Source organism: Scyliorhinus torazame, chromosome 28 (genome assembly GCF_047496885.1).
Source record: "Scyliorhinus torazame isolate Kashiwa2021f chromosome 28, sScyTor2.1, whole genome shotgun sequence".
NCBI classification, from domain to species: Eukaryota; Metazoa; Chordata; class Chondrichthyes; order Carcharhiniformes; family Scyliorhinidae; genus Scyliorhinus; species Scyliorhinus torazame.
The window spans coordinates 13,241,758-13,269,361 of NC_092734.1; the positions used below are offsets into that span (position 1 = coordinate 13,241,758).

The following is a 27,604-nucleotide window of genomic DNA, read 5'->3' on the forward strand; positions in this document are numbered from 1 at the left end:
CTCGCTGACTAAATGAAAGAAGACTGAATTATGTTTCTGCAGCATTTTTTATTCCCTCGGGTGTCCCAAGTTGCTTTCGAACTACTTAAGTACTTTTTTCCCCCCCTCCCCAGGGGAGGGGAGGAAAGGGTAATCACCATCACCGTGCAATGTCGAGAATGTGGTAGCCAGGTACCCCAAGCAGGGTCCCACAAACGATAACCAGATAATCTGATTTTGTGATGTTGGTTGAGGGAAAATATTGCGCAGGACGGCGTTGCCTTGCGCTTTTCTTCAAAGTAGCGCCATGGGATGCCTTGCGGTCGCATGAGGTGGAAGTCCAGGCTGCGGTTTAACCTCTCCTCTGAAAGACAAGGCAGCACCCCTTCAGTGTTGCACTGATGTTTCAGGCTCGATTACCCCTGTGGGACTTGAAAACCACAACCGTTTGTCTCCTGAAGCCAGAGAGCTACCAACTCAGCCAGAGATAACGCCTAAAAGAGGCAGTAACCCAGTGGGCAACCTGTTAAATTCCTATGATCGCTTTGAGATTCAAAGAACATTGGCTCCACTGTCAGCGCCATCGGTAGAATGTTTTTTTACTGAGTTCTAGATGATTAAATGAGAGAAGGGGAAAGCGATATAGATGTGTTTCATCTTTTACCAATACCTTCAGGCAACCACAGTGCCCCGATGTGCGTTTCCTTCCCCATATTCACTTCAGTTTTAATTGGGGGAATTAAGGGGATTACGGAGTTTGCTCCGCAAGACATTGGGAATCTGGTGTTATTTTCATTTCATCCAGCCATTGCTACGAACGATTAACTGATGTACGTGGTAGCGTTTAACAAGCCTTTAGTACAATTGTTTGTTTGGTCCTTGGTAATACCCTATTGCACCAGCACATCTGTATAAACGCTGCTTTTCTTGACCATCACAGATTGAGGCCATTCACCCATCCTGCCTGTGCCAGCTCTTTGAAAGAGCTAGCCGGTTGGTCCCGCTTTCCCCTGCCCTTTTTTGCCTTCGACCTGCAGGTTTTTCCATTTCGAGCCTTTGATCCAATAGCGTCTTCAAAGTTATTATTAAAAAGGTGTAACAAAACCACGTGCTTGTACCCTCAGCTCCTACTTGTTAAAAACACAGCCTTCTTGTACGGCTTTTTAAACTGCTTTCTCCGTTTGTCATGCTGACACCTTTAACAGACTTCTGTGTGCGAGTGTGTATGCTTGCGCCACTCTGCCTGGGCATCTTTAAGCTCGCTCATTCAAGAAATTGCTTGTCAGTCAATCCTGGGGGCAATTTGATTTTTTTCCAAGTCTTGCCAGCTTTTCGTGAATTATGTAGGTTGGAAATGCTGTGTCGGCAATTTTCCAAAGTTTCGATATTCCAATGCAATCCAAACACCATGTGGCAAACTGTGGCAGGAGTTCATTAAGTGCTAATCAGAATTTAGCTGAATGCGTATACGAACAGATTACAATCAGTGTATCATTTGGTGATCACTCTAATGGAGAAGTTCTACATTAATGTTTATATTTCCCTTGCAATATCTGTTCTTGTATTTCTGGATGATGCATTAAAATATGATTTTGCAAACCGCGTTCTGCGGTATTGCAGAATCGGCTAGTGAAACTCTGCGAGGACGTACTGGAGCCGTGAGCGCATTGCTCTTTCACCTTTGGGACCTTGATTTAAAACCAGCCCTGGCGACTTTGATGAAAGCATTGCCACTCGAAAGGGTGCTCCGTGAAATGCATTAGGGAAGCTTCAGCCCAGCTGCTAAAAGACGGAGCCTAAAAACAGGTAGTTATAAATATCACCAGAAGCCATCACGGCTGATGTGGGGGAAATGGGGATGTGAGAAAGAGTGGGATATTCTTCTTTGATTGGGGATTGGAACAGGCACACTTGAGATATACCAGACCAGGAGAGGTCATTGGTCTACCAACACTGGCCTGCTGTAGTTAAATTCACTTTCCCAACGTGGATCCTTTCTCTTTCAGTAGTTATTTTTTTAATTAATTTTCCTTCGGATAGGTTACCTTCACCAATTTGGTTTGAATATTTCATTTTACTAAGGCCGTTTCTGCATTTATTCCACTGGTGTCTATCTAGTTTAGTATATTGGCTCAACTGGCTGGACAGCTGGTTTGCGATGCACAGCGATGGTTCAATTCCCGTGTCGGTTGCCACGAAGGCTCCCCCTCTCAACCTCTGTCCCTCGCCTGAAGTGTGGCGACTCAGAGGTTAAACCGCCAGCACTCCGCTCTCTCGCTCTCTGCCAAAGGGGGAGCTCGGGGACCATGGCGACGTTCACTGCCATCTAGTTTAGTTAGGACCTGATGGACTTGTCTTTACTCATTCCTCCTTACCGGGTTTTTTGTTTACCGCCTCCGATGGGAAGCCAGTAAACCTTAGTAATAAATGTCGGTTGATTAAAATAGCTGTTCAGGTGGAAAATCTGCCGCCAAAACATTTGGCTTTTGCTCTTGTGTAATGTAAACAAAGCTGGACCACCTGAGGAGGGGCGGTGTTGCAGGGCGGTGAAATAATATGACCTGGATCCACAGATGTAGTTCAACAGCTATTTCAAAGCCATGTATTTTATCCTCATTTTTGTGATATAGACTTTATATTGAATATCGCTGAACGAGAGACACGTTGCTGAAGAATTACCAAAGAATTGCTGAAGAATTTTTGAATTGCCTGGGAGCATAGGGGGCCAATTATTCCCCTTTGGCTGAGGGGTTGCCATAGAGAAAACAATCCGAGTTAACCTGCCAATCAATCAGCATCTTTTTCTCCCGTGGTGTAAATTGTGGTGATTGTTTGAAATTTGGCATTCTTGCCTTTATCCTGATGAGTGCAAGACGAAAAACTTCAGCATTATTCAGGTTCTATGCTGCCCAATGACAAATGTTATATTATTTCAAATTTTTGTAATATTTAAAGTCGTGTAACATAACTTGGTGACAAATTGGGGGGGGGGGGATAATGAATTGATTAGACTAGAGCACGGGGATTTTTCTGAATGGAAGGACGGAAGAAGCTGGAGTTGGCCCCTCGAGCCTGCCCGCCATTTAGTAAGATCATGGCTGATCTGCTGTGTTTGGGATGTCACATTCCCATCTACCCCTTCCCCAAAACACACACAACCGTAGATTCTTGCTGGACAACTGAATCAATCTACCTCGTCCTTGGAAATATCCAATGACCTCGCCTCCACCATCTTCTGAGGCAGAGTTCCAAAGTCGCACAGCCCTCACAGAAATCGAAGGTGAGGGACTGGGCAATGCAAAGGTGAGTAGCTACAGCATCACCACTGGTGACTGGGTGAAATTACAGCGTGACTAGTTTACATAGGCCATTCCCATTAAGAATGTGGACGCGGGAATTTACAACGGAGTAAACGTTAGTCCCAAAGGTGCGGCAGCCTGATGACTGGGAGTGGGTGCAGGTGGAAGATGTTTTTGATGCCTCATGCTTGTGCACTCTAGATTATCACGTGAGCTCTGATTACTTCAAACTTTCTCTCCTTTTCTCTTCCTCCATCCTCGCCCCTGCCCAAAACAGGATTTCATTTGAGTGCCACGGTCGTCCCTCCGCAAACGGCTCAAGCTAAAGGAGCGTTCAATGTGGCTGTTATGTTTGACCGCTGCAGGATAACCTCGTGTAGCTGTACCTGTGGAGCGGGAGCTAAATGGTGTGCTCACGTGGTGGCACTTTGCCTGTTCAGAATACACAACGTAAGTATGGGTTGTAAATTTTGATTTTTGTGTTTGTTATTTTAAATTTGAATAGAAACTGTTGAGCATATTTTGAAAATTGCATTTCCCAGTGACGTGCATGTGGTATTATCATAACTTTCAGCACTACAAAGGTTAATGTAGTGTCAAGAGTAAGCACTAGAGGGAGCTACAGTTACAACTGGACAGCACGGTAGCATTCACAGCTCCACGGTCCCAGGTTCGATTCCCGGCTTGGGTCACTGTCTGTGCGGAGTCTGCATGTTCTCCCCGTGTCTGTGTGGGTTTCCTCCGGGTGCTCCGGTTTCCTCTCGCAGTCCAAAGATGTGCAGGTTAGGTGGATTGGCCATGCTAAATTGCCCATAGTGTTCAAAATTACCCTTAGTGTTGGGTGGGGTTACTGAGTTATGGGGATAGGGTGGAGATGTGGGCTTGGGTAGGGTGCTCTTTCAAAGAGCCGGTGCAGACACGATGGGCCGAATGGCCTCCTTCTGCACTGTAAATTCTATGATTCTAACTATTTAAGGCAATGATGCTATGCCTTGGAGGGGGGGGGGGGAATATAGGAGTTAACTAGAGAGAGTCAGAAGAGCAGATGGTGTAAGTGAGTGCAGATCATAGTTTAAACCAGTAGTGAGATTAGCTGTAGGTGAGTGTAGTTTAGATGTTATTAATCAACTGTGTATTCTAAAGGAGTAGGTGTCGAATCCAAATTAGTAGTGTTAATAAACTTATAGCTTTGTTTAAGTTCAAGCTATTTTGTGGTCTTTGTGAACACTACGCCAATCATCCTGAAATAAGCAACACAAAGAACACGGTGAGGATGATTTTAAAGTATTGAAGGGAGGAGGGGCAATGCCTTTCTCTTTGATCAACGGAGACGGTCCGAAGGTCCGGCATTTTGTGATCAGTTGGTGGGGAATTTTGCCCCAAATCCTGCCGAACTCCAAATAACAATCCTCTTGCAATCTGACCATGAATTGTTAAAAAACAATATAAATGGTCATTAACTGCCAGAATAATTGCCATGGGAATACCATGTAAATTGTCACTTGATCTTGAACTCTCTGCCTCAAATCTTTGAGAGGATTTTGTCTCTTGTTTTCCCTTTTATGAGTAGGAACTTTATTGTTGATGGTAGCTTTCCCATGTCTGCGACTTGTTATTTTCTGTGCAATTTGTTTGCACTCCGATTCGATTTTCATTAACTTCCATCTTTATTTGCTGCAGCGAGGCTCTTCCTGTAGCTGATCAGCAAGAACTTGTTTTCATACAACACCTTTTCAGAGAATCCATGCAGTGCAGAAGGAGGCCATTCGGCCCATTTGGCCTGCACCGACCCTTCGAAAGAGCACCCCCGCCCTATCCCTGTAACCTCGTAACCCCCAATTAACCTTCGGACACGGGAGGGCAATTCTAGCCTGGATAATCCACCTAGCCTGCACGTCTTTCGGACTGTGGGAGGAAACCGGAGCACCCGGAGGAAACCCACGCAGATACAGAGAAAGTACAAACACCATAGAACATAGAACATTACAGCGCAGTACAGGCCCTTCGGCCCTCGATGTTGCGCCGACCTGTGAAACCACTCTAAAGCCCATCTACACTATTCCCTTACCGTCCATATGTCTATCCAATGACCATTTGAATGCCCTTAGTGTTGGCGAGTCCACTACTGTTGCAGGCAGGGCATTCCACGCCCTTACTACTCTCTTGAGTAAAGAACCTACCTCTGACATCTGTCCTTTATCTATCTCCCCTCAACTTATAGCTATGTCCCCTCGTGCTAGACATCACCATCCGAGGGAGAAGGCTCTCACTGTCCACCCTATCCAATCCTCTGATCACCTTGTATGCCTCAATTAAGTCACCTCTTAACCTTCTTCTCTCTAACGAAAACAGCCTCAAGTCCCTCAGCCTTTCCTCATAAGATCTTCCCTCCATACCAGGCAACATTCTGGTAAATCTCCTCTGCACCCTTTCCAATGCTTCCACATCCTTCCTATAATGCGGCGACCAGAATTGCACGCAATACTCCAAATGCGGCCGCACCAGAGTTTTGTACAGCTGCAACATGACATCATGGCTCCAGTCACCCCAAGATCGGGATCGAACCTGAGTCCCTGGCGCAGTGAGGCAGCAGTGCTAACCACTGTGCCACCATAGTGGTAATAAAATGTCCCAAAACACTTCATTGGAAGATTATCAAATAAAATTGGATGCCAGGCCATGGAAGGAGATATTAAGACACTTAGCCAAAAGCTTGATCCGAGGGGTAGGCTTTAAGAGTGTTTTAAAAGTGGAAAGGCAGATAGGTTGAGGGAGGCAATTTCCAAGTTTAGGGCTATGATGGCTGAAGTATTAGTTATTTGAAGACCTCGCTAGCCCATGCATTGCCCTCACAGACCGCTGGGCTCCTGCAATCTCAGTTTGAAAACCCATGCTATTAGCTGTGTGTGCCGGGACGTTTGAGAGAGCAGAATCTGTTGCCAAATGCCGCCTTTCTCTGCGACGTGTGACTGATCCACGTTCTTTGTGATGCGATGTGCTCTCTTAACTGAGCTCTCAATTTTTCTGTGGTTGAGTGCAATTGGAGCGTGGCCAGTCCAAAGTGAATGTGGCTGGGAAGGGTAGTGGAATGCGACCTAAACATGACGTAGCTTCCCGAACCCCGCAGACGTGCAGTCTCAGCAACAGCAGGCTGACCTGTCTGGGGAGTGAAAGGAGTGTTTCTTCACAATGGTCTGCTCGTATGACATGGGGCAGGCCCTTCGGCCCTCGATGTTGCGCCGACCTGTGAAACCACTCTAAAGCCCATCTACACTATTCCCTTACCGTCCATATGTCTATCCAATGACCATTTGAATAAAATACCAGGCTGGTCTATTCCTGCCAGTCAATTCTATAGAATTGCTATAGTGCAGAAGGAGGCCATTCAGCCCATCGCGTATGCAACGACCCTCCAAAAGAGCACCCTACCCAAACCCGCCCTACCCAATGACCCCACCTAACCTGCACATCTTTGGACTGTGGGAGGAAACTCACGCAGACACTGAGAATTCCACACAGACGGTCACCCGAGGCTGGAATTTTAAATTTCTTAAGTTCATTTGTGGCGGGTTTTTCAGGGAGTTTCCCACTGGCTCTGTTGGCGAGATCCCCACCACTATTCAATTACACTTTTTGGGTCCAAGGGAGTTTCTCACCGGTTTAGCCCACTGAATTTTTTTTTTTTAAGCACTGGGGAGCTGAACTCCGAGAGCAGGCCGCCATTTTGAAAGGGTGCCCCAATCTCAAGTGCGCTTGTGGGTCCCCCGCCGCCATGGGCAATGTTTGCACCCCACACCCCTTGCACACGGTTACTGCCCCACACCTCCCAAGTGAGGGCACCCGCTATGGGGTCCCTGGGAGCCCCCCCCTCTTCAGGCCACTCCAAGCCCCCTACATCACCTCCACCCTTCCAGGACCTCCACCCCCCCCCCCCCCAAACTCCTGGAGGCTCCTATTTCCCTGCACCCCCCACCCCCCCCCCCAACTTCACCCTCATTTCATGGGCATAGCCCCCACTCGGCCCTGACTCTTGGTAGTGCCACCCTGGCATCCAGGCAGTGTTCCTGGCCTGGCAGTGCCACCTGGGCACCTTGGGAGTGGTTCCAGCTGGGCAGTGCCAAGAGCGAGGGCCAGGGGGCCATGCTGCACTTACCCTTACCACCCAGGGTGCCGTTTGTGGGGACCAGCAAAATCGAGGGAGGCCAGTTGATCCCACGCAGGTAGGCCGTAAGTAGGTTTATGACCTACTTCCGTGAGCGTCATTTGGTTCTGCCCCTTTTGGGCGGAGTTCCGACTCGGACGTCTTATGGGACTTGGGTGAAACCTGCGAGTTGCGGAGGCTGTCGAGAGGTCCGCTGGTGACCTATCCCGGGATTCGTTGGCCGCATGTGCTCTCGCTCGAACGCAACGTGGCACGAGAGTCGTGCCCAATATTTCAGCTGAGGTTGCACCAGGGGTTTATACAGGATTATGGCGACATTGTTGCTTTTTGTACTCTTTCTGTGGCAAGTGTGTCAGGAAATGGGAGAAATTGGGAAGTTCTTCCAAAGAGCTGGTATGGCGCATTAGGCCGAATGGTGTAATATTCTGCCCTTCTGTTTCTGAAGCTAGTAATTTTCTTGTAGGACGGAAGCAAAGAGCCACCAAAGTGTGTTGAGCTGCTAGTTACATAATGACAAGGTCAAGGGTCTCGGACCACCTCCCTGTTTGACGATTGGTGCTCAGTTCCGGCAGGTCTGAGGAGTGGAGGAAGATGTTATAAAAATCAATCACAAAACTCCTGCAGTCTTGTCTATTTACAGGAGAGGGAGGCCATTCAGTCCCTTGAAGTTGTTCCTGTTAGACGACATCTTATTTGCATCTTACCTCCATCTGAGTGTCGGGGTACAGGCAGCAGAGCTTTGAATATCGAGTGTTTGACAATGACCCCAATGTTAATGAAGAAGCACTGCTGAGATGGCACCAAGTTCTGATCCGGCTATTCAAATGCTTGTCTTGTTTTATTGAGACTTATTCCTTATTAAATTCTGGCAGAAACAGTTGAAAAGTGAGCACTGATGGATTGCTCTTAATGTAAACATACTGGCTGTAGCTGAGCAAATTCTTGAGGTACATGGCGCAATAAACTCACCGAGGTGTGCAGAAGGTTAATTGTTTTACCTTTAGTTTTGTGACGGAGAGCATTTTAAAGATGTAGAAATTAAGGAACGGCAGGTCTTCGCTATAAGACCTATAAACTCGGTTTGTCCTCACTGGAACAACGGAGGTTGAGGGGTGACCTAATAGACGTCTACAAAATTATGAGGGTCATAGACAGAGTGGATAGTCAGAGGCTTTTCCCCAGGGTAGAGGGGTCAATTACTAGGGGGCATAGGTTTAAGGTGCAAGGGGCAAGGTTTAGAGGAGATGAACGAGGCAAGTTTTTTTACACAGAGGGTAGTGGGTGCCTGGAACTCGCTGCCGGAGGAGGTGGTGGAAGCAGGGACGATAGTGACGTTTATGGAACATCTTTACAAATACATGAATAGGATGGGAATAGAGGGATACGGACCCAGGAAGTGTAGTTTAGTCGGGCAGCATGGTCGGCACGGGCTTGGAGGGCCGAAGGGCTTGTTCCTGTGCTGTACTTTTCTTTGTTCTTTGTTCAAAGAGGAGGCAAATCCAGCAGTTGCAAATTGTGCTTGTTATTCTTAACGCGAAACTACCTTGCAGAGCGCACTGCAGCCTTATCTAGCCATCATAATCCGATATCGTTCTGTCACTGGGAGCGAAGGAGCTTTTTAAATGATCGACAGAGAAAGCCTGCTGTCTCAAAGACCCATTTATCAGCTGATTGCTGTGACAACCGGGTTCTGCCGTTTGTCGACAAAACGTCTTCCCAGGTTCGGGGTCACGTGTCAATAAGGTTATTCCCTCCGTGGACAATTTGAAGTCTAATTAGATCAGGCAGGAAAAAAAGAGTATCGCCTCTGATGGGTGGGGTCATTTTAATTAACTTCTGCATCCCAGAATGTGACGTTCAGGTGACCCATTAGAGCACGGGTTCTGCCAATTCTCAAGCTCCGATCGACTGACAGGCAGCCAGGTTAATTTATTTGCTGAGCTTTTTGGTTATTTTGCTTATTAAATGGTGCAGGTGACGCTTTGTGGAGTGGACAATGTGGAACAGTATGGGGTAGATTGGACTCGGGTCAGTCACTGCAGTTTACTTGTATCTCATTGGCTCTAGCTGCGTTCGAGAGTTGCCATGTACCAATACAGAGCCAGGTTTCTCTTCCTGGTAACTGTATAGGAGCATCGGTCTAGGTAAATGTCGATCCCCTAGTGTCGCACAATGATGTGGCATAAAAGGGCATGATTATAATGAAGCACATAGAATATACGTCACAGAAACAGGCCATTTGGCCCCTCCACTCCATGCCTGTGTTAATGCTCCACTTGAGCCTTTCTCTTTCCCCCCCCCATCTTTTAATTTACCATCTCTCTGTGTAGCAATGTACCCGGCGGATAATATTGTGACACTCCTCGCCCTTTAGCTTTTCCTCAAAGAGGGTCGATCGATGGAACTCGGGTGTGGTGCAACATGAACACCGAAGTTCCTTCCATGGTGTTGAGCTTGTCTGGGTCCATCGGTTGTAGGTCATGGATCTCACGGCCTCTTCTGCTGGGATTGGTATCTTGGCGGTCTTGTGTATGGGAACAATGTTGTGTCCTGTACACGCAGCACTGAAAGCTCCACTGAACACAGTCCGCTGGCGCATGGTTTACCCCCTGGCTACTTGCTCATTAGTATGTCCTCTCTTAAAGCAGTGTTACGACAGTAACCGTCTATTCACTTCCCCCTCAAATGCTTGTCGAGCTTCCGCGATGGACCTCCTTTTTCTTGACTTGAGAGCAGGATTTGCCTGCTTTCCCTGAGCCAATGCAGGGCAGTACTGAGCGGTAATCAACCCATCAAAGGGGAGGAATGCTTTTTTGACTGGGATGATGTGGAGATGCCGGCGTTGGACTGGGGTGAGCACAGTAAGAAGTCTTACCACACCAGGTTAAAGTCCAACAGGTCTGTTTCTAATCAATAGCTTTCGGAGCACAGGTTCACCTGAGGGAAGGAGCTGCGCTCCGAAAGCTAGTGATTCAAAACAAACCTTTGTGACTGTGGGCATTATGTTGCCATGGTAACGATTAGGCTGTGACAATTTTCTTAATAAAGCGTGCCCATATTTTTAGCCTGTGTGTCACCCTTTGTGCCACTCTATGTTAGTGGTGGGCAAGCTTGGCTAGTGAGTGGGCTGCACAAGTGGCCGCAAGATTGAAATCGGGCTTGTTCACTAACCACAACCCCATGAATAAAATTAAATAGATTTAACATGCGACAAATAGGTCTCACGGAGCTATAGACAAAGCCTAGTCAACGACTTCAAACGGCACAAACAAAAGAAACATTTACACTCTGGACGCATAGGGAACGCACGGCTCTCACAGTCAATGTTGTGAGCAATCAGCACGCACCTTGATTCCCCTGAGAATCACTTCAGTCAGACCGGTAGGAACAAAACTACACGGTAGGGCGGCATGGTGATGCAGTGGTTAGCACTGCTGCCTCACAGCTCCAGGGTCCCAGGTTCAATTCCGGCCTCGGGTGACTGTCTGTGTGGAGCTTGCACTTCCTCCCCGTGTCTGCGTGGGTTTCCTCCGGGTGCTCTGGTTTCCTCCCACAGTCCAAAGATGTGCAGGTTAGGTGGATTGGCCATGATAAATTGCCTCTTAAGTGTCCAAAAAGTTAGGTGGGGTTACTGGGTTACAGGGATGTGGTGGAGGCCGGTACAGACTCGATGGACCAAATGGCCTGCTGCACTGTAAATTCTCTGATGGAAATCAGCAGAATGTGGCAACTATGCTCATGGGCAACAGTCAGCAAAGTGTCCCGTGGGTCGCTCTCCGCACCCATGTGGCCCCTGTACTGCAGTTTGCCTACCACTGCAGTACGTCAGCAGAAGGGCAAAATTTCACTTGGTGTTGAGCAATGCTGTATACGTAAGGAAATCTGCAATCCTTACTTGGCCAGGCCTAATCCTGACTCCAGCCCCACAGTACTGTGGTTGACACTTGGCTGACCTCTGATGTGAGTCAGGTAACTGATGCATGCTCACTGTGCATGATTAGTTAAACCCGAGTTAAGACTCAGAAAAGTAAGCAGGGAATCTGCATGAGTGTAGGCATATTTCAAAATAGAGATATTTCAAAACTTGAAAATAAACCTGTTACATAGATAGAAACTAGAGTGATCTCTGCAGCGCTCTGAGATATGAAAAATATATGTAAATAGCTGATGAAACAATACAGGAGATATGCCGTGATGTTCAAATCGCCACAAATTAGATGGTTTGATATTGGTCTCTCCTTTCCTCTCTCTTTATTTCACTTTCTCCCTCCTTCTCCATAATTCCACTGTTTCTTTCTCGGTTCTTTAGTGTCAGTGGCTAAGGCAATTGACGCCCATTCTCTCCGTTGATGTCTCGTTGCCCTTGCGATGCGACTATCAGCTCACAGCTGCAGGGCCAAGGATTTTGAGTTGAAGCGTAGGGACAAAGACGCGATCATGATGTGCTGCGAGGTTCTCCACTCCAGCAAAGTCCGTGCTTTGAAACCGTGGAGCCGCTGGTGTTTTCCAATTACTTGGCGAAACACTTAAATCAGTGCCTTGTATTTGCAATGGACTGTTCCTCAGTGCTCTGCCTGCCCAGGGGCGAGAGTTTCAGCGTTCAAAGTGCGTCGCATTCCTTTATTCTTGGGTTATGTGGAGAGCTGACTCCCAATGCTCTCATTGTTAAGGTTTTGAGGCTGGTTTGCCAGCTGTGCTGTGCTTTTCCCTTGACTCCCAGCTCTGAGTCAGTCTGAATTAATGCCGCCTCCAACTTCAGTTCCAAATGAGACCAAGTTGAGGGGGGGAGTAGGGGGGTAGGGGGAGATGCCTTTGGAACTCGCTACTTGTAAGTGAGCAAATACACGGTAGGCGATAGCTGTGAGAACTGCCGATGTTTCAGTCACTTTTTTCATTACAAGACGTCAGTGATTTTTGAGAATGTGCCAATGCCTTCAGCTGCCTGGACCCTAAGCTTTGGTAATCCCTCCTTAATCCTCACTGTCTCTCCACCTTTTCTTTGCTCCTTTAAGATGCTCCCTAAGCCTGCTCCTTTAACATGCTCTCTGTGTCTTCAACACAGCCTTTGGCCATCTGTCTGCGCAAGGGATGCGGGCATTGCTGGCTGGGTCAGTATTTACTGCCCATCCCTAATTGCCCTGGAGAGAGTGGTGTTGATCGACCACCTTGAACCGCTGTCGGTACACCCATAGTGCTATTAGGGAGGGAGTTGCAGAATCTTTGCCCCAGTGGCTGTGAAGTAACGGCGATTATATTTCCAAGTCATAGAACATACAGTGCAGAAGGAGGCCATTCGGCCCATCGAGTCTGCACCGACCCACTTAAGCCCTCACTTCCACCCTATCCCCGTAACCCAATAACCCCTCTCACCTTTTTGGTCATGAAGGGCAATTTAGCATGGACAATCCACCTAACCTGCACGTCTTTGGACTGTGGGAGGAAACCGGAGCACCCGGAGGAAACCCACGCAGACACGGGGAGAACGTGCAGACTCCGCACAGACAGTGACCCAGCGGGGAATTGAACCTGGGACTCTGGCGCTGTGAAGCCACAGTGCTATCCACTTTTGCTATCCGAGTCAGGATGGCTTGAAGGGAACTTGTGGGTGGTGGGGGTCCCATTTTGTCTGCTGCCCTTGTCCTTCTAGGTAGCATGGTCGTGGGGTTGAAAGGTGCCCCCCCCCCCCCCCCCCCCCCCAATAACCTTGCTGTCCAGTGATAGCTGAGCATTCAGACACCGCACAGCTCGAGTGGATCAGTCCCCTGCCAAATCTGAGCTCCCGAAGAAGCAGTTTGCATCTAGTAACACATGTCTGGTGCATTTTAAAGAGGGGCTGATATCATGGAATAAACTTGATGTGGAGATGCCGGCGTTGGACTGGGGTGAGCACAGTAAGAAGTCTTACAACACCAGGTTAAAGTCCAACAGGTTTGTTTCGATAATACTCTAATAAACTCTCACATCTTGATTATTAAATTAGAAACTATATAGGGGAAAAAATATCCGGTATACAAATGGGAAAAGCGGCAGCAGAATTTTAAAAAAATAATTCATGGGGATGTGGGCGTCGCAGGCTGTGCCAGCATTTATTGCCCATCCGTAATTGCCCTCGAGGGGGCAGATTAGAGTCCACCACACTGCTGTGGGTCTGGAGTCACAAGGACGGCAGATTTCCTATCCTAATGGACATCAGTGAACCAGATGGGTTTTAAAGACCGTCGTCAATGGTTATCAGTAGACTTTTGATTCCAGATTTTTATTAATTCAATGTTTCACCTGCGGTGGCGGGATTCGAACCCGGGTGCCCAGAGCGTTGCACTGGGTTACTGGTCCAGTGAAAATACCATAACGCCATGGGGAGTCTGCACGTTCTCCCCGTGTGTGCGTGGGTTTCCTCCGGGTGCTCCAGTTTCCTCCCACAGTCCAAAGATGTGCAGGTTAGGTGGATTGGCCATGATAAATTGCCCCTCAGTGTCTAAAAAATTGCCCTTAGTGTCGGGTGGGGTTACTGGGTTATGGGGATAGGGTGGAGGTGTGGGCTTGGGTAGGGTGCTCTTTCAAAGAGCCGGTGCAGACTCGATGGGCCGAATGGCCTCCTTCTGCACTGTGAATTCTATGATCTCCGCAGGGTGGTCTGCCGCTGAAAGAAACAAAGGCAAGCTAATATTTCACATCTGAGACCTTCGACAGCCAGAGTCTGACTGACCCATCTTCTCTTTAGTATCTTTGGTCCAGGATCGGGCCACAGGAACAGGCCATTCAGCCCCTCGAGTGTTCTGCCATTCAAACAGACCATGGCGGGTCTGCACCTTAACGTCTGTTACCATCTTGGTTCTGTAACTCTTTAACATCCTAACCCAAGGAAAATCCTTCAGGGTCAGTTGTGACATTTGTGCTCCGGTGTAAGGTTTGAGGCTGAATCATCATCGACAGGGTGAAAGGTGACGATGCTTCATCTTTACGCTGAAATGGAGACAGCCCGAGTGGAACTCTGGTAGAAAGAGGGTAGTGTAAACCTTTAACGGGGCATTATCAAGGCAGGGTTGTAAAATCGACGTGCTGAAACTTGGCGAGTTTGTTCCATCGAAAACCGAACTCGTCAGCCCCAAGTCTAATCTCGGAATTTAGTTGATACGATTGTGTAATGGCCCCAATGCTGGACTGGAGGTTTGGAGGTCATCAGTTTAAACTTTTGAAATTGAATTCAACAAATATTGTTGTTAAAATCTCAACTAACCACATAAAGGGACCATGCCTGATCTGGTCTGAACAACAACAACTTGATTTTAAATAGCACCTTTACTGTATCAAAGCTGTTTAGCACAGGGCTAAATCGCTGGCTTTGAAAGCAGACCAAGTCAGGCCAGCAGCATGGTTCGATTCCCGTAACAGCCTCCCCGAACAGGCGCCGGAATGTGGCGACTAGGGGCTTTTCACAGTAACTTCATTTGAAGCCTACTTGTGACAATAAGCGATTTTCATTTTCATTTCAAAGCATTCCGGGGCAATTCCCTGGAGCACTAACCAACAGAACGTGACCTCAAACCGTATTAGGACAGATGAAAACCACAAAAGGCTAGTGTGCAGGCACAGAAAATAATTCGGAAAGCAGAATGTAATTGTTTATTGCAAGGTGAATTGAATACAGAAGTAGGGAAGTTATGCTCCAGTTGTACAGAGCTATGGTGAGGCCACATTTGGAGCACTGTATACCGTATTGGTCTCCTTATCTAAGGAAAGATGTAAATGTGTTTGGAAAAAATGGGTTTAGGGAGCTCTCTTCCCTAAACCCATACCATTGCCCTTTCCTTGAACCATCACAGTTTTTGACCCCCCCCCCCCCCCCCCCCCTTAAATGTGATTGACTGGACTACAATTCGTTTTTAATTTGAAAAGGAAATAGCTTCTGCAAGTTCTCAACATCTGCGCGTTTGTTTAGTGTGTTCGACTCCTGCATCCATCTCCCCTTCACACTTCCCTGGAGTGAGCAAAGTTGATGTGTAATGGACAGTGACTGTCTGAAATAAAAGACCCTGTTTTGTATCATTTGTCTTCTGTGCATCTAGCAGAAAGAGCAAAGAGATTAAAGAACAATGAACAGTACAGCATAGGAACAGGCCCTTCGGCCCTCCAAGCCTGTGCTGACCATGCTGCCCTTGTTAACTAAAATCTTCTACACTTCCGGGTTCTGTATCCCTCTATTCCCATCCTGTTCATGTATTTGTCAAGATGCCCCTTAAACGTCACTCGTCCCTGCTTCCACCACCTCCTCCGGCAGCGAGTTCTAGGCACCCACTACCCTCTGTTTAAAAAAGCTTGCCTCGTACATCTCCTCTAAACCTTGCCCCTCGCACCGTAAACCTGTTTTGTTATACTCTTGACGTAGCATAAGCTGCTTCCTTGATGTGCATTCTGACAAAGGAAGGTTCAGACTTGGAGATAGCTTCAACACGTTTATTGAACTATTAACAATTCTCCTACTTGGATTCGACTCTCCTGTTAATCCTGTTATAGCTACTCAGACTGACTAACCAGTCTGCTACAATCCACGTGGTGGGTGTGATGTTCAATCAACCCTGTGTCTGTACTCTTGAGTGTCTCCACTGGAAAGAAACTGAGCATGTGATGTGTCCTTTTATATGGGTTGGTGTAATGCCCTCCTGTGGTAGTGTCACCTCTGTGTGTATCGTGACTGCCCATTGGTTGTGTCCTATCTTACTGACCTATTGGGTGACTGTCTGTGTGTCATGTCTCTGGTGTTCCCTCTAGTGTCTAGCTAGGTATGTACATTACCCCCTTTGTGTACTTAGTGATGTATGTCACCACAAAACCTATGCCCCGTAGTAATAGACCTCTAACCTGGGAAAAAGTCTCTGACTATCCACCCTGTCTATGCCCCTCATGATTTTGTAGACCTAGCAGTGCAATAGATCGAGGTTTGCCTTCTCTCCCCTGAGCCAAAATAACCTTGGAGTAAAAGCTTCATCGGGAAGGGCTTGGGGATGATGCAGTTTATTTCCTTGGCTCTTTGTTTCACATCTATCCCGCAGCAGTTTTCTTCAGCGAGAGTTAAATATTGCATTTGGAACCTTAACAGCTGTGGGCTCCAAGTGTAGCATAATTCATGATCATTTGCTCACTTATGTATGTTCTGTCCCTGTGCTCGGGTCAGAGTGTCTTTCAGTAATTGAATAATTCAGTGTGCTGGAACAGTAAATAAAAAGGCCGACCAGTAAATCTTTGGCCCCGGTCACTGCCTTGCCTCAGTCACTGCGTCCAATTTGCTTTGCGAAACCCTCTTAAATCAGCCGGAGTTGTTTACGCGGCACCCTGTTTGAATTTTTATGAAGCATTTGTTCTTGGGATGTGGGTGACATTTGGAGAAGCGGCCTTTTTTAAAATTTCTGTTGTTGTCCATTGCCAGTTGCCCAGAAGGCATCAAGAGTCACGGCTGGGGCACACTAGGTTTCCTTTCCCCAAGTTGAGTTGGGTCAATGTGCTCCGTGAACATCTCTCATTGTGGCTCGTGTCTGATTTTCAGTTTGATTTGGCTTTGGGGGAGTAATATGAAAGGGAAAACTCTTTGCGATGCTTGAGTGGACACAGCGTCCCACTGCATGCAAGTATTGGTCCAGCGATTGCATGATTCACTCTGGGTTGCTGTTCCTTTTGGTACAGTATGTTGTGGTGGAACTTAGACCTGTTGGAGTGTGTGTCCACCGATCCGGTGCGGGCAGCACAGTGGTTAGCACTGCTACCTCGCAGCATCAGGGACCTGGGTTCAATCCCAGCCCTGGGTCACTGCCTGTGTCGAGTTTGTACGTTCTCCCCGTGTCTGCATGGTTTTTTTTCCCGGGTGCTCCGGTTTCCTCCCACAGTCCAAATATGTGCAGGTTAGGTGGACTGGCCATGTTAATTTTTTATTTATTTATTATAAATTTTAGAGAACCCAATTATTTTTTCCCACTTAAGGGGCAATTTAGTGTGGCTAATCCACCTACCCTGCACATTTTTGGGTTGTGGGGGTAAAACCCATGCAAACACGGGGAGAATGCGCAAACTCCACACGGACAGTGACCCCGGGCCGGGATCAAACTTGCATCCTTGGTGCCGTGAGGCAGCAGTGCTAGCCACTGTGCCACCGGGCCGCCCCTTGCCAATGCTTAATTGTCCCTTAGTATGTTACTGGGTTACGGGGATAGGGCTAGGTTACCTAGGTAGGGTGCTCTTTCAGTAGGTCGGTGCAGACTCGATGGGCTGAATGACCTCATTCAGCACTTTAGAGAGTCTAATCTATTCTTACCCTGTAAGACAGCTGGATATGAGGTGGGGATGAAAGCAGACCAGATTGTTTCCTTTGTTAGCCAAGACATTTATTTAAAAAAAGCAGGGCTATTATGCTGGAACCATGCAGAATGCTGTTTGGAGTGGAACTGGAGGGCCATGTGCCGTTCTGGTCACAGCATCCCAAGATGGATGTGATCTCACTTGAGAGGGTTTCCTTGGGAGACATTGCTTAGTACTGGCCTCCCCGAATAGGTGCCGGAATGTGGCAACTAGGGGCTTTTCACAGTAACTTCATTGAAGCCTACTTGTGACAATAAGCGATTATTATTATTATTGGTCTTCTCTGGCAACTTGTTCTTCTATTTGTTCAGAGTGACTGTAACTTAATTTTGCTTCTCTTCGTAATCTTCCAGAGGAATATATTTTGTCCTGAGGGATTCCTGTAGCATGTGAAGATTCTTCAGGTTTTCCTTTTCTTTGCCAAGCTCACTTGCTTTGTCTTGTAATTCAGCAAAGTCTCCTCGCTGTTCCTACTGCTGTGTTTCCATTCGGCTGTTTAAGACAATCCGAGGAGACTTACAAAGCTGTTCCCAGGAATAGAGCATTTTAGCCATGAGGGAAGAACGGGTAGGCTGGAACAATATTTGTAGGACGAGGACGAAGGGTTTAATTAAGGCTCACAAAATTGAGGGGCTAGAGTGGATGGGAAGGACCTATTTCCGTTAGCACGAAGGGGGCATGCCAGGAAGCACACTGACGTCATCTGCGAGGGTATCCCAGCTTGGAACCAGAGTTCGGTATAGGTAGCATGATGTGAGGGGACCAGTGAAACCCCAGTAAGAATGTAACAATTATTAAATTGCAGAACAATGCCAGCAGCGCGGGTTCAATTCCCGTACCGGCCTCCCCGAACAGGTGCCGGAATGTGGCGACTAGGGGCTTTTCACAGTAACTTCATTGAAGCCTACATATGACCATAAGTGATTATTATTATTATTATTTAAGTAAAGAAGATACAAATACACAGGAACAGGACTAATCTATGACAATTCCAGTATATGAATTACTAAACACGCCGCTTATGTACAACGTACCCCAAGTTGCAAAATATATTTACGACTAAGATTTTCCTGTTTTGCCCAAACTACATCCAAATTAAATGAATCTATTAGTTAAAACCATCTTATAGTTACCACATAATTTAAGTCTGGGAAACATCTTGGCCTGTTCCACCAAAGATATTTAAACTGCCTTTACGAACATTTTCTGTACTGCTTTGGCTCTTAAGACTTGGAGACTGTTAGATGCAAAGCTTGACCTTTCAGGCATGGTGGCTGAAAACTGCCTTTATCTGCTTCTCGGCCTGTTAGGTGCTAACTGGCCTCCCTTGCTTCCGAGGCTCTGTACAGTTAAACCTTCATTCCACTTTGATTTGGCCTTGTGTGTATTTGCCTGTCAGCTACTATCCTTGACTCTACATATTATCACATGTATACCTCATTGACCTTCCCAATAGTCTAGGTAAACTGCTTCTACTTGTAATCTATTCACATCTGATTCTTATAAACTGCTTTCTAATCTCGTTACTGGGCGAGATGCATCTCATCCAGTCTTTTGAATACTGGCTACTGCTGTCTCTAGGCGGATTTCTACCTGTTGCTGGGCAGGTCACATCCTGTTGTGTTTTGTTAAAATCGTTTTACTGCTGTTGCCAGGCAAATTCATGGCGGGCATTAAAGTAATTGGCACAAGGACTAGAGGAAAACCCGAGTTTTTTTTCACCCAGAGGTCAGTATAGGTAGAAACCCCCCATCAGATTTTGATATGCAGTTTGCACATTCTCCCCGTGTCTGTGTGGGTCTCGCCCCCCACAACCCAAAAATGATGTGCAGGGTAGGTGGGTTGGCCACACTAAATTGCCCCTTAATTGGGGGGAAAAAAAAGAATTGGGTACTCTTTTTATATTTAAAAAAAAAAAAAAATGTTTTTAATTTTAAAAGGATTTGGATATTCGCTCAATGTCCTGTACCCTACAGGACTATTGAACAGGAGCTGGACTAAGGGCAGCAAGGTAGCACACGTGGCTAGCACTGTGGCTTCACAGCGCCAGGGTCCCAGGTTCGATTCCCCGCTGGGTGACTGTCTGTGCGGAGTCTGCACGCTCTCCCCGTGTGTGCGTGGGTTTCCTCCGGGTGCTCCGGTTTCCTTCCACAGTCCAAAGATGTGCAGGTTAGGTGGATTGGCCATGCTAAATTGCCCCTTAGTGTCCAAGACGGTTAGGAGGGGTTATTGGGTTATGGGAATAGGGTGGAAGTGAGGGCTTAAGTGGGTCGGTGCAGACTCGATGGGCCGAATGGCCTCCTTCTGCACTGTGTGTTCTAATATGCTGCATAACACTCTCTTTTTGACCATCACAGACACGGTTGGCCAAGTGGCCTCCTTCTGTGCTGTAAACTGTGTTCCTGCGTTAGTAATAAAAGTTAAAAGGCGTTGCGTTATAAAACCAAATGAGTTTCTTAGTGATTGCTGCATTTTCATTTAGTTAATGCATGGAAAAGGAACCTATTAAAGTTTAGAGGGTGCTTACTTGTTCCTGATTATGAGGATGAATTGCAGGTAAGTGTTGTTTAAATTGAATGTAACTATGGAAGCTGATGGGTAGTGTTGGTGCTAATGGAAGTCACAACAAGTTGCAGTTTATGTCGCACTTTTTGATGGATTGAACAGCATCCCAAAGGCATTTCTCAGAGGTGAAATCGAGCAAAATAGATGCTGAGTTAAAGAAGCTTATTAGCGGGGGTGACCAAAATCTAGGTCAAGGAGGTGAATTTCAAAAAGAGTCTGAAAGGACATGAATAGAGTTTCAGAGCATGGAAAGGCATGGACTCTGGGAAGACGGAAGTATGCCTCAGGAACGAAGAGTTTGGGAAGGTGATGGGGGTGATGTTGGCCAGACTGGGGGAGGTTACAGAGGAGCCATTATGCGATTTCAACACGAGGAAGAAAAATTGCATTGGAGGGATTTAGGGAGACAGTGTAGATCAGCAGGGACAGGAGCAAGAGGTGAGCAGAACGTGGTGCAGGCTATCAGAGATTCGGGTGATTGAAGGCTGGCTGGCCAACCCGGGAGGACATGGGGACAGCGAGCTAACTTTTCATGTGTCACCGGAATGAATGAAAGTTTCAGTGGTAGTGGAGCAAAATCAGGGCAGTGAGTTGCAATGGGGAGGGTAAGGGATTGGAAAGGTCAGTTTTGGTCTGGTAGATAGGATGTCCAGATTGAGAACAGCCAGATGCAGCCTACAATGGGGTTGGGAACAAAGGAACAGGAGAAGTCCATTCAGCCCCTCAAGCCTCTCCTGCTCCTTGGTGTGTTGTCCATAGGTCTCCGAAGAGAGAAGGGAAGGTAAATAGGTCCCTCTCGCTCGCCTCGCCTCGCCTCGCCTCGGCTCCCCTCGGCTCCCTTCGCCTCCGCTCCCTTCGCCTCGCTCCCCTCGCCTCCGCTCCCCTCGCCTCGGCTCCGCTCCCCTCCGCTCCCCTCCCCTCCGCTCCCCTCCCCTCCGCTCCCCTCCCCTCCGCTCCCCTCCCCTCCGCTCCCCTCCCCTCCGCTCCCCTCCCCTCCGCTCCCCTCCCCTCCGCTCCCCTCGCCTCCGCTCCCCTCGCCTCCGCTCCCCTCGCCTCCGCTCCCCTCCCCTCACCTCCCCTCGCCTCCCCTCCCCTCCCCTCACCTCCCTCGCCTCCCCTCCCCTCCCCTCCCATCCCCTCCCCTCGCCTCCCCTCCCCTCCCCTCGCCTCCCCTCCCCTCGCCTCTCCTCCCTCGCCTCCCCTCCCCTCCCCTCCCCTCCCCTCCCCTCCCCTCCCCTCGCCTCCCCTCCCCTCCCCTCCCCTCCCCTCGCCTCGCCTCGCCTCCGCTCCCCTCGCCTCCGCTCCCCTCCCCTCGCCTCCCCTCCCCTCGCCTCCGCTCCCCTCGCCTCTGCTCCCCTCGCCTCCCCTCCCCTCGCCTCCCCTCCCCTCGCCTCCCCTCCCCTCGCCTCCGCTCCCCTCGCCTCCGCTCCCCTCGCCTCCGCTCCCCCTCGCCTCCGCTCCCCTCGCCTCCGCTCCCCTCGCCCTCGCCCTCCGCTCCCCTCGCCTCCGCTCCCCTCGCCTCCGCTCCCCTCGCCTCCGCTCCCCTCGCCTCCGCTCCCCTCGCCTCCGCTCCCCTCGCCTCCGCTCCCCTCGCCTCCGCTCCCCTCGCCTCCGCTCCCCTCGCCTCCGCTCCCCTCGCCTCCGCTCCCCTCGCCTCCGCTCCCCTCGCCTCCGCTCCCTCGCCTCGCTCCCCCTCGCCGCCCCTCCCCTCGCCGCCCCTCGCCGCCCCTCGCCTCGCCTCCCCTCGCCGCCCCTCGCCTCGCCTCCCCTCCCCTCCCTCGCCGCCCCTCGCCGCCCCTCGCCTCCCCCTCCCCTCGCCTCCCCTCGCCTCCCCTCGCCTCGCCTCCCCTCGCCTCCCCTCGCCTCCCCTCGCCTCCCCTCCCCTCGCCTCCCCTCGCCTCCCTCGCCTCCCCCCTCGCCTCCCCTCGCCTCCCCTCGCCTCCCTCGCCTCCCCTCGCCTCCCCTCGCCTCCCCTCGCCTCCCCTCGCCTCCCCTCGCCTCCCCTCGCCTCGCCTCCCCTCGCCTCCCCTCGCCTCCCCTCGCCGCCCTCGCCGCCCCTCGCCGCCCCTCGCCGCCCCTCGCCTCCCTTCGCCTCCCCTCGCCTCCCTTCGCCTCCCCTCGCCTCCCTTCGCCTCCCCTCGCCTCCCCTCCCCTCGCCTCCCCTCGCCTCCCTCGCCTCCCCTCGCCTCCCCTCGCCTCCCCTCGCCTCCCCTCGCCTCGCCTCGCCTCGCCTCGCCTCGCCTCGCCCCTCTCCCCACTCTCCATAACAGTAGCACTGTGGTTAGCACCGTGGCTTCACAGCGCCAGGGACCCGGTTAGATTCCCGGCTTGGGTCACTGTCTGTGCGGAGTCTGCATGTTCTCCCCGTGTCTGCATGGGTTTCCTCCGGGGCTCCGGTTTCCTCCCACAAGTCCCGAAAGACGTGCTTGTTAGGTGCATTGGACATTCTGAATGCTCCCTCTCTGTACCTGAACAGGCGCCGGAATGTGGCGACTAGGGACTGTTTCACAGTAACTTCATTACAGTGATAATGTAAGCCTACTTGTGACACTAATGATTATTAATGAGATTGCAACAGATCTATATCTTAACCCATCCACCTGCCTCGCCTCTATCCCTTGACTGCCTTGAATAGCAAAAATCTATTGAACTCCGATTCAATTAAAACTGTTTGATCAAGCCCTTGCTTCTTGTGAATGACAATTCCAAACTGCTGTCCCAGTTTTGTATTGAGGTGTTGCTTTAACCTGTCTCCTGATTGACCCGACTTGGACTTTAAGGTTATTTTCCCCATGTCCTGGGCTCCCCACAGTGGGGAAAAAAATGTACTCGATAGATTCCTTCAAAAGCCTCAAAATCTTAATCAAATTATCCCTGAACCCTTCAAAATTCCCAGGAATACAAGCCTTTTTAAAGCAATTTCTCTTCATAATCATAGAATTTACAGTGCAGAAGGAGGCCATTTGGCCCATCGAGTCTGCACCGGCTCTTGGAAAGAGCACCCCCACTTAAGCCCACACCTCCACCCTGTCCCCGTAACCAGTAACCCCACCTAACCTAATGGCAATTTATCATGGCCAATCCACCTAACCTGCACATCTTTGGACTGTGGGAGGAAACCGGAGCACCCGGAAGAAACCCACGCACACACGGGGAGAACGTGCAGACTCCACACAGACAGTGAACCAAGCCGGGAATCTTACCTGGGACCCTGGAGCTGTGAAGCAATTGTGCTAGCTACTGTGCTACTGTGTCCCTTAATCTGTCCCCCGATTGGGCCTTTAAAAGCATAAGTATTTGGCTGTCGAAGGGTATTTGTAGAATGAAACCAAGATTAAACATTCTGTTAATAAGTAACATAACACCTCTACATACCTTTGGCATTGTTGCTGTATAATCAGTACTGAATGACTAATGGTCTGTTTGTTGCCTTTGTAGCACTCTTGTGGGGAAAAGTTAAAAGAAAGTTCAGGCTTTGCAAAGTAACCTTGTTGTAGTAGATGTACTGTTTGATACTGGACAAATTGAAAAGAGTGGTGATGCGTTTTCTCTCTCTCTCTCTCGTGCCCTGTCCCACTCTGCACCATTCCAAGGAAGAGGAGAGTAAAAAGTCTTGGGTTGTTTTAGCTTGTAACTGTGTTTCTGAGAGTTGGTCATCAACTCAGCCATTTCATCAGGTGCAAGTACATAGGTTGAGGAAAGAGGAGGAATGGGATTATTAAACTGAATATCCTCCCGATTAGTACTGGAAGTTTCCTTCTCCTGGGTTCCATGTATATTTGAGTTTGTATTCAGCTTATGATCAGCCAATGAATCATGCCTTCCATTGATGAACCCAGGGAACCAGCTGTCTTGTTTTCTATTGGGCAGGCTTAATTCTTAAGGAGCAATCATTTCCTAGAGTTTTTCCCCCTGTTTGGCTTATCTACCAATTATCATACTTGACCACCTTGATCTTAGACTTTTGGTTCAGACCAAGCATAGGATCAAGCCCGAGATCAGGTGTAATGCCTGTTGTTGCCAGCTTCAATCTAGTATGTCTCGTGGGGACCATGAATTGGATTCGATCTGAATTTGAATTATTTTTTTGGAGCAGGCAAGGAGATGGATGAAAGGAGTTGTCCTGTCCACTCTGAGCAATGGTTTTGTAATCCAGGGACAGAGGCTTAAAGGATGATGCATGGCTGTGAGCTCTGATGTATCCTTGCATACTCGTCTCATTATTCAGTAATGACTTTCTCTCTCTTTTCCCCCCCCCCCCCCCCCCCCCCCTCCCCCCCCCCCCCCCCCCCCCAACCAATTGTAGGGCGTGATTCAGCTGCCTTGTTGCACCGTGTCTGGACAAGGCCGTTCTCGCGAAATTCGCGATGCTCGAAATGTCTCACGGGATTCAACAGAAACGCGCGAGACATCGCGATCGGGATCTCGCAATCAACTGGACGTGATCCAGTTCAGCATATTTAAATGAGCTGTATGGCTCATACATGTTCACCAGATTTAATCGGTGCCTGGAACTCGACGGCAACCCTGGGAGACTTTGCCAGGGCACTGCTTAGTACTGATGCACACAAACATGGACCAGGCGTTATGTCAACTGGGGGAGGTCTCCTAGCCATTGGAGACCCCAAGTGGTCGGTGGCCGTCGCCATGTTGACATTGCCAGGAATCGAGCTGGGGTGGGCCTTGCCAGATTGGGGGGGTGGGTTGCCATGGACACCCCCCCCCCCCCCCCCCACCACCCCCAATGGGGTTGAGGGGGGGAGTGAGGGAACGGTTACAAATGGGGGAGGGGTGAGGAGATTGGGGCAGCCAGACAAAGTGGTGCCCCGATCTGCGAGGTGTCTTTTCTGCTGGCGAGCTTTCCTCTAAGTGAGGCCTTGGCCTCCCAAAAAAAGGCAAAAGAGCCGTTGAATAGCAGGGTGTTTCTCGGCGCTGCACGAACTGGAAAAGGCCCCGCTAAATGTGCCATTCAATGGACTTTAACTCAAGTGATGATGTTACCGGATTAGTAATCAAGAGTCCCAGGCTAATCCTCTGCGAATATGGGTTCAAATCCTACCAAGGCAGCTGGCGTAATTTAAAATTCAGTTAACAATTCTGGAATTGTAAGCTATCCTCAGTAATAGTGACCATGAAACTATCATTGATTTTTGCTAAAAACCCATCTGGTTCAGTAATGTCCTTTTGGGAAGGAAATCTGCCGTCCTTACCCGATCTGGTCTACACGTGACTCCAGACCCACAGCACTGTGGTTGACCCTCAACTGCCTAACCAATCAGCGTCAATTATGGTGGGCATCAACTACCCTGACCGTGCCAGATGTGGATGCCCACATCCCCAAACAGAATAAATCTCAAAGACAAACATTCACAATTATATTCCACGCCTGGCATCACTTCTAAACTCCAGCGGCTACGAGCCCCTTTCCCAATTAACCCCTTTCCCAGAATTGTCTTTGTTTCACTTTCGTCCAAAGATGTACAGGTTAGGTGGGGTTACGGGAGTAGGGCAGGGGAGTGTTCTTTCAGAGAGTTGGTGCACACTCGATGGGCCGATTCCAGCACTGTAGGGATGCTATGAGAGCTCTCGTATAATAAAGAAGAAGCGATTAAGTTTATTCCTTTTGCAAAAAAAAAAATGTAAACAATCGTTCTAAAATAAATTTAGAGTACCCAATTATTTTTTTCCAATTAAGGGGCAGTTTAGCGAGGCCAATCCACCTAACCACATCTTTTGGGCTGTGGGGGTGAAACCCACGCAGACATAGGGAGAATATGCAAATTCCACCCCGACAGTAACCCGGGGCCGGGATCGAATTTGAGTGCGAACTACCGCACACCACCATGCTGCCCTTAAGTTTATTCCTGTTATTTCATGGAGTGGTTGCTGTGCGTACCATGTTGTAGGAGTTATGGTTCACTGCTCTCCCGAGATATTTTAATAATGTAAACTCAACAAATTGAGAATCAAAATCTTCGAAGCTATGGGGAGAAGGTATTAATTATTGTTATCGATCTTCAGGACCTCTGTCCATCACAAATTATTCACTCAATATCTAATCAATTTTGAAGTCGTTTTCATAGACTTGAAAGACCCAGGGGTAATAATCTCAAAGTATTTCCTCGGTTTTTTCTCTTAAGGTACACGTTGGAGAAGCTGGTTCTTCGAGTCCTGTCTGAGGATCTGGTGTGATTGTCATTCAAGGAACTTTTTAACAAGCATCTTGCTTTAGAATTTGTGGTTCACTGGAATGCCTCCTGGCCCACTCTCTGTCACGTTCCCACTTGAGAAAGCTCATGTTTTCTTCTTTCTCTTGAAGGCCTTGGCGGTGTGTTTGCGAGCGCCAGTGTCCGAATCGCTCTCCCTCCCACTTGAGAAAGCTCATGTTTTCTTCTTTCTCTTGAAGGCCTTGGCGGTGTGTTTGCGAGCGCCAGTGTCCGAATCGCTCTCCCGATTACAAAGAGATCAGCTGCAAAAATTTGCTCAGTATTTGATCAGCGAGCTGCCTCAGCAGGTAAGAAATTACTGACTAACCAGTGAAGACCTTTGGAATTGGCTGAAGATCCTGACGCCATTTCACTGTCGTTTGCGAATGGGTGAACAAAGCTAGCTTGTAAAAAAAAAAAAAAAAAAATATTAAGCAAAGCTTTCAAATTGTTCGAAATGTAACTTTGTCAAAATGATCACAGTTTACAATGTACACTGTAACCTCTCCAGTTCAAATATTTATTTCTGCGAGACTCCAGTTGTCAGGAAATATTTTCAGCAGACTCACAGTATCATTTTAGCGCAGTGTGTTACGATGGAAATAGGGAAGATCAAGTATTTGGCTGAGTAGAACAATTCTTGTTACTGCCTTCCGATGTTCTGTCACTGTTTTATGTTTCAGGTGATTTGTTTGCTGTGATGTTTTCTGGTTCTCTCGCTTCTGGTTAGGCCTTCTAACCAAATTCATTAATCCCCCTGCCAAACATCCAAAATCCAGAAGTGTCTCTGTCCCAATCATTCCATCATTCCAGACTGGCGAGGTTACAGTGTACTTTATTTAGCTGACTGAGAGGCTTGTAATCGGGACACTGGAGATGATTCTCATTGCTTGCTGGAGTTTCATACGGTGTCTGGGGCTACAAGAGGAGTAACAGGAATTATTGCAGTTATGGTTGTATTATTTATTGATCGGATGCAGATTTGTTTTTGCGATGTCAAATTTATTTTGCGCAGAGAGGTTGCTGCTTGAAAGTATTGAAAAAAG

The 27,604-nt window shown here is 48.6% G+C and overlaps 1 protein-coding gene across 1 annotated transcript in view; it reads left to right on the forward strand.

Annotated features, from left to right (window-relative positions):
- zswim8 (zinc finger, SWIM-type containing 8) overlaps positions 1–27,604 on the forward strand; it is a 199,523-nt gene that overhangs the window by 98,265 nt on the left and 73,654 nt on the right. Inside the window, 2 exon segments of the mRNA XM_072491513.1 lie at positions 3,556–3,728; positions 26,759–26,866. Of these exon segments, the coding sequence (XP_072347614.1) occupies positions 3,556–3,728; positions 26,759–26,866 (281 nt within the window).